At 48.8% G+C, this 7,394-nt stretch overlaps 1 protein-coding gene across 1 annotated transcript in view; it reads right to left on the reverse strand.

The window, feature by feature from the left end:
- Positions 1 to 5,802, reverse strand: part of TP63 (tumor protein p63) — a 42,682-nt gene extending 36,880 nt beyond the window's left edge. The window contains exons 1-3 of the mRNA XM_015826532.1: positions 5,667 to 5,802; positions 4,367 to 4,482; positions 1,491 to 1,600 (exon numbers count right to left, since the gene is read on the reverse strand). Of these exons, the coding sequence (XP_015682018.1) occupies positions 1,491 to 1,600; positions 4,367 to 4,482; positions 5,667 to 5,787 (347 nt within the window). The 5' untranslated portion in view covers positions 5,788 to 5,802. The remainder of the gene's footprint in view (positions 1 to 1,490; positions 1,601 to 4,366; positions 4,483 to 5,666) is intronic.
- Between the last annotated feature and the right edge of the window lie 1,592 nt (positions 5,803 to 7,394).

The following is a 7,394-nucleotide window of genomic DNA, read 5'->3' on the forward strand; positions in this document are numbered from 1 at the left end:
CGGAAGGCCACTGGCAACCAGTGCAGCTCGCGCAGCAGCGGCGTTACATGGGAGCGACGTGTCGCTCCCAACACCGCCCGCGCGGCCGCATTCTGGACCAGTTGGAGCCTCCGGATGCTCCCCATAGGGAGCCCCATGTAAAGAGCGTTACAGTAGTCCAGGCGAGAGGTGACGAGGGCCTGAGTGACTGTGCGCAAAGTGTCCCGGTCCAGAAAGGGGCGCAACTGGTAAATCAGGCGCACCTGATAAAACGCCCCCCTGGTCACGGCCGACAAATGATCTTCCAGTGTCAGCCGTGGATCCAGGAGGACTCCCAGATTGCGCGCCCTCTCTGAGGGGGCCAAAGATTCGCCCCCTATAGACAGCGATGGAACCAGCTGACTATGCCGGGGCGCCGGCAACCACAGCCACTCGGTCTTGGAAGGGTTGAGTCTAAGTCTGTTCCTTCCCATCCATGACTCATGCACAAATATGACTCATGCACAAATATGGGTCACCTGGCCAAGCCAGCTCCAAACCACGAATTAACCCTGATTGCTATTGACGGGCGTGGGAATTTTCAAGTTCGGGTGTTTTGCGAAAAAGCCAAGTTGTACGTTGCAGGAAGCAGGCCAGACTGAGATGGATTCACCCAGGAGAGGCCTTTATACCGTCGGTCCTCGGCTTACAACCACGACTTAAGTCGCGACGGTCGTTAAGCAGGTCGCCCACGTGACCGACCCAGGTTTACAATCTCTTCTTGCGGCAAACGCCAGGGTGGTTAAGCGAATGTCACGGCCATTCAGTGAGTGCCAGGGTCGTTAAGCGAACGTGGCGGTTGTTAAGCGAATCCACTATTTCCTATGGGGCGCTTTGTCCCCCAAACTGGAAGTAAACACTCCATTTTTTTGGGGGGGGGGAATACAGCAAATTGTGTGTGTCGCACAACTGCGGGACGCTGCAGACAAGTGTAAATGCAGGAAAGGGAGGGGGGCAGCCAGTAACTTTTGAGGGGTGGGAAATTCGTCGTACGTTCGAACCCGTCGTAAGTCAAGGACCACCTGTACATTATAAACACCAGCATCTCCGCTCGCTTAACCTGGGTTTACCTTGTTATGTGAACCCAGCCAGAGGGAAAGCATGGAGGGCGCGATGCTCAAAACGGGCTTTGACCGCTGGCTGCGAACTCAGCCCCCCCCCCCGAGCAGCCGGGCGCTAATCCAGGGAGTCCTCAACTTACGACCACAACTGAGCCCAAAATTCCCGTCGCTAACCGAGACGGTTGCTCAGTGAGGTTTGCCCCAGTTGTTAAGTGAATCGCTGCAAGTTGTTACATGAGCATCATGCCCGTTGAACGAATCTTTGGCTCGGCTTGCCAGGAGGTCGCAAAAAGGGGGGGAGGGTCACGTGACCCCGGGAGACACGGCAACCGTCGCGAGTACATGCCAGTTTCCCAGCGCCCCGAGTTTTTTTTTTTTTTTTCAGATTTCCTGCCGTCGCGACGGACTTACTCTCTGGCTTCCAGCGTCACGATGATGAGGATGGGGCGTCTGTTCATGCCGCCGACGCAACTGCTGTTGCACATGAAATTGTAGAGGACGGTTGTGAATTCGGTGCCAACCTGGGTTTGCGGGAGAGAGAGAGAGAAAAGGAAGTGTTTGGGTTGAATATGAGTTACCTGAGAATCTCAGCTGTAGGTCCTGTCTAATTGTTGGGTGTTGCGACTGCTGATGCCACACAAAAGATAGTAGGGGGGGTTATCTCTGCACACAGAGACACACAAACACACAAAGAGACTGCTATCCTGCTTTCCTGGATGTTTTATCCTCTTTCTCGTTGTCTTGCAGCTAACCAGGTCACACACACACACACAATCACAAAGAGACACTATCCTGCTTTCCTGGATGCTTTATCCTCTCTTTCACTGTCTTGCAGCTAACCAAGTCCCACAGACACACACACAATCACAATCACAAAGAGACACTATCCTACTTTCCTGCTTTCTCCCTGTCTTGCAGCTAACCAAGTCCCACACACACACGCACACACACAATCACAAAGAGACACTATCTGCTTTCCTGGATGCTTTATCCTCTTTTGCTGTCTTGTAGCTAACCAGGTCCCACACACACACACAATCACAAAGAGACACTATCCTGCTTTCCTGGATGCTTTATCCTCTCTTTCACTGTCTTGCAGCTAACCAAGTTGCACACACTCACACTCACACACACACAATCACAAAGAGACACTATCCTGCTTTCCTGGATGTTTTTCCCTCTCTTTCGCTGTCTTGCACTTAACCAAGTTGCCCACACACAAACACAATCACAAAGAGACACTATCCTGCTTTCCTGGATGCTTTATCCTCTCTTTCACTGTCTTGCAGCTAACCAGGTCCCCTGTTTTGGCCAGCACCATAAGGACTAGCAGCAAATTTGAAACTTTACAATGCAGAGGCTTCTTCCCGATTTGTTAATTCGGCATTGGCCGAGATTAGGAAATTGGGAATTTCTGCAAAATCACGGCGACTGAAACAGAGAAGCGTCTTCTTTCCAAGTGGGAAACAGACCGTACGGCCACACGCAGGGGTAAAAATCTCTCTCTCTATTTTCCTGTTTTATCTCACGACTTTGAACTTATCTCTGGAGATTATTTAAAATCTTCTCAGCCGGACTTTTGGGGTTGCAAGCCTGCAGCGAGCCTAGCTCTTTGGCTCATTTAAGAATACGCTCTTCATGGAGTTGATCTTCTGGTACACAAAAAAAAAGAAATAAAAAGAAATGTGTGTATAACTACACACGGATTTTAGTCTTCGGTCTTTACGGTTTATTTATTTGAAGGGTGCCCTGCTTTGTGCCAAACGCTCCATTTTGTTTTCTCTGCTCAGATGTGCTTCAGACACGTAAAAACAAGGCACGGTACTTTAAAAATATAATATATATTTTTTTAGCAACTATCACACAAGCGTGTCAAAGGACGGTTCTGTTTAAAGTCGTTTTTTAACGGAGGACTCTTCAAGGCAGATCCCGGGGAAAAACTATCCTGTATGGCTCCATTTTGTACCTCGCATTTAAGATGGCGTCTGTCATTTTTGGCACTGCAAGAAAGCTGCTTCTTTGATGCACAAAGGGGGGGGGAGGTTGCTGGAGGGGGTGTAGAAGGAGTGGCGGAGTCAAAAGAGGGCTCAGCCTAGAATCCCTATGGAGCCACACGGGAACTGCCCATCCCCCCCCCTTGAGTGCCTCCCCTTGATCCTTTAGTGCCCCCCTTGAGTGCCTCCCCTTATCTGACTCTTAGCAGGTGCCCGCAGTTAGTGGACCAAGATCCCCATGCAGGGGCTTTCAGCAATAAATCCATTGAATTGGACCTTTGTTTGTGGACCTGGTCTTTTCCACCTGAGAAAAGGGGGAGGGAGGGAGGGAGGAAGGAAGGAAAGAGAGGGGAAGGAGGGAGGGAGGAAAGAGAGAGAGGGAGGGAGGGAGGAGAAGAAATGGAATGAGAAGGAAAGGAATGAGAAGGAAAGGAAGGAAGGGAGGGAGGGAAGGAGGGAGGGAAAGGAAGAAATGAAATGAGGAGGAAGGAAGGAAGGAAGAAAGGAAGGAAAGGAAGGAAGGAAGGAAGGAAGGAAGAGGAAGGAGGAGGGAAAAAGGAAGAAATGGAAAGGAGGAAGGAAGGAAAGAGGGGAAGGAGGGAGGAAAGGGAAGTTATGAAATGAGAAGGAAAGGAAGGGAGGGAAGGAAGGAAGAAATGGAATGAGAAGGAAGGAAGGAAGGAAGGAAGAGGAAGGAGGAGGGAGAGAGAAAGGAAGAAAAGGAACGAGGAGGAAGGATGGAAAGAGAGGGGAAGGAGGGAGGGAGGAAAGGGAAGTAACGGAATGAGAAGGAAAGGAAGGGAGGGAAAGAGGGAAAGGTAGAAATGGAATGAGGAGAAAGGAAGGAAGGAAGGAAGGAAGGAAAGAAAGAAAGGGGAAGGAGGAGGGAGGGAGGGAAAAAGGAAGGAAAGGGAAAGGAGGAGGAAGGGAAGGAGGAAGGGAGGGAGGGAGAAACGAGAGGAAGGAAGGAAAGAAAGAAGGAAGGAAGGAAGGAGAGAGATGGGGAATGAGATGTGTAGGAGTAGTGGCAGAACCTGGGGATGGAGTCAAAAGAGGAATCAATGTAGAATCCCTACGTAGCCACAAGCGAACAAAGTCCAAACTCCCTTGAATTCCGCAGACTTTTATTTAACTCTCAGCAAGTGCTCAGTGGTGTTGGCTGAGCGAGACGTCTGGGTGGAGGCTTTTAGCAATAAATCAGCTTAATTGGACCTGGTGGACTTCATCTTCCTCGCCTGAAAAGATCTGGAGCGACCCCTCGGACGCCCCCCCCACCTGCCCCCCCCAGCTCACCTGGGGTGGTTCGTAAGGGACCAGGACGCTCTGCCGCCCGGTGATGGGGTCCTCCACGTACTGCGCGTGGCTGTTGCCTTCCACTCGGATGAGATGGCTGGGGGGAGCAATTTGGCCTGGGAAAAGCAGACAGAAACCATTCCAACATTCAATATTCTCATATTTATTTTATTTTTCTCATATTCGCATTTTAAACATAATTAGAGACAATATTCTCATATTTATTTATTTATTTATTTTGCAAAGCTCTTTGAACTGGAAACAGGTGTCGGTTCACTTCGTGGAAGGCTCCACGTTTTTGGCAAACTTTGCTTGAAGACGCCCGGCCCATCTCCAAACTGAAATACAGGAAACACAGGCGGTCCTTGACTTACGACCGCAACTGAGACGACAACGTCCGTTGCTAAGCGAGTCACGCCTGATTGTGTGACCTTTTATTGCTGCGGTCATTAAGCGGACGGTGGGGTTGTCGACCGTGGGGCGCTGCAACCTTTGCAAATACACTTCCAATATTTTTTTTAATATGCAGCGAGATGGGCAGCAAACAAATTTAAAAAATAAAATAAAATTTAATAAATAAGGAAAGAGAGAAAGGGAAAGGGAAAGGGAAAGGGAAAGGGAAAGGAAGGAAGGAGGAAGGAAGGAAAGGAAGGAAGGAAGGAAGGAAGGAAGGAAGGAAGGAAGGAAGGAAGGAAGGAAGGAAGGAAGGAAGGAAGGAAGGAGAGAGGACCAGTCATTTTTTTCCAGTGATATTGTAATTTTGAATGGTCACTGAGTGAACAGATAGAATAAAGGACAGAATAGAATAGAATAAATATAGAATAGAATGGAACGGAATGGAATGGAATAGAGAAAAGGAATAGAATAGAATAGAATAGAATAGAAAATATGGAATGGAATGGAATGGAATAGAATATAAAAAAGAATAGAATAAAATAGAATAGAATAGTTGAATAGAATAGAATAGAATAGGAAATAGAATAGAATAGGAAATAATAGAATAGAATAGAATAGAATAGAATAGAATAGAATAGAATAGAAAATATGGAATGGAATGGAATAGAATAGAAAATAGAATAGAATAGAATAGAAAATATGGAATAGAATAGAATAGGATAGGATAGAATAGAATAAAAACTTTATTGTCACTTTAAATGTACTCTAATCAGCATACATTAAAATGATATTTCGTTGCCCACCGCTCTCCTAGGGTCTCCTGCTTCAGCAAGGGGCTGGACTAGAAGACCTCCAGGGCCCCCTTCCATATTGCGGACCTTCCCGTCCCCAAACCTGGACTCACCTTCGTTGAATTCCCGGCTGAGTTCGTGGTTCGGGCAGCGCTTGACCACCTCAGTGACGTGTTCGGCCTTCTTGTAGACGGGCATGGCTCGGATGACGGCCCCCTGGGGCGGGGGGGTCATGACCTTGATCTGGATGGGGCAGGTCTTGGCGATCTGGCAGTAGAGCTTCTTCAGTTCGGTCGAGTACTGTGCCCAGAGGGGGGGGGAAACAAAAGTGGGGGGTGTGTGTGAAATTTCAAGGCCGGCTGAGGAGCTGAGCCCCCCTCCCGACACACGCCTTGTTCGCACTGTGCAGAATTCGTATCCGCACCCTGGATGCCCAAATACAGGTAGTCCTGGGGCTATGACCACAATGTGAATGTTCCATCCCTGGAGGCTTTTAAGAAGAGACTGGACAGCCCTTTGTCTGAAATGGGACAGGGTTTCCTGCCTGAGCAGGGGGCTGGACTGGATGACCTCCAAGGACCCTTCCAACTCTGTTGTTGTTATCATTATCATCATCATTATTATTACCATCACTATCTTTATCTTTATCATTATTATTATTATTATTATTATTATTATTATTATTATTATTATTATTATTATCATTAGCATAATTATTATCATCATCATCATCATCATCATCATCATCATCATCATCATTATTATTATTATCATCATCAAGGGGGCAAAAAAGGTGGGCGCTCAAAGAGTCCAGCGGAGCCAGCAGCCGCTGCCCCAACCCCTGTCAGAGGGCTGGGGGGCAGAAATGGTTCCCAATCCTGGTTTGGTTCCTTAGTTTAAACCAGGATTTGATTCCCCCCAGAGAAGCTGCCACTGTTGGCTAGACAATTGGGAATCCATTTGAGGGAGGGAGGGAGGGAGAGGGAGGAGGGAAGGAAAGAGGGAGGAAGAAAAGAAGAAATGAGGGAGGGAGAGGGAGGAGGGAAGGAGAGGAAGAAAAAAAGAAGGAATGAGGGAGGGAGGGAGGGAGAGGGAGGAGGGAAGGAAAGAGGGAAGAAGAAAAGAAGGAATGAGGGAGGGAGGGAGGGAGGGAGAAGGGAAAGAAAGAGGGAAGAAGGAAGGAAGGAAGGAAGTAGGTTTGGAGGAAGGAATGAAATAGGAACAAAGAAGAAAGAAAGGGAGGGAGGGAGGGAGGGAGGAAGAAAGGAATGGAGGAGATGGAAATAGGAACAAGGAAGAAAAAGGGAGGGAGGGAGGAAGGAAGGAAGGAGAAATTAAGGAGCAGAAGGAAAAGAGAAGGTAGAGGAGAAGGAAAAAAAAACAGAAGAAGGAAAAGGAATACGAGAAGGAGAAGGAGAAGGAGGAAGAGGAGAAGGAAAACCAGAAGGAAGAAGGGGAGGAAACGGAGGAGGAGAAGGAATGCTGGTGGCGAAGGAGCAGGAGCAGGAGCAGGAGCCTGGATGCTCCTGGAGGAAGAGGAGTAAGGCTGGTGGAGCTGAAGAAATAGGGGGGGGGAGGAAACGGAGAAGAAGGAGGGAGCGGCAGAAGAAAGAAGAAAAGGGAGGAAGAAGAGGCAGAGAAAACCCACCAGCCCTTTATCTCAGCACGGCGACTACTCCATAAGCTTCCAAACCTGCCCATAAAAAAAAAAAACACTGCCACATACCTTACGATGCCCCCCCCCACTCTGCCAGGGGATGCCAAGCCCTTGGAAAGCCCCTGGCCCCCACACCGTCCCCCCCCTGCCCACGGGGCTGCTTGTGCCCGCCGGCCCTTTCAGG

This window comes from Protobothrops mucrosquamatus, unplaced genomic scaffold (assembly GCF_001527695.2).
Source record: "Protobothrops mucrosquamatus isolate PMUCROS unplaced genomic scaffold, P.Mucros_1.0 scaffold3160, whole genome shotgun sequence".
Lineage (NCBI taxonomy): Eukaryota > Metazoa > Chordata > Lepidosauria > Squamata > Viperidae > Protobothrops > Protobothrops mucrosquamatus.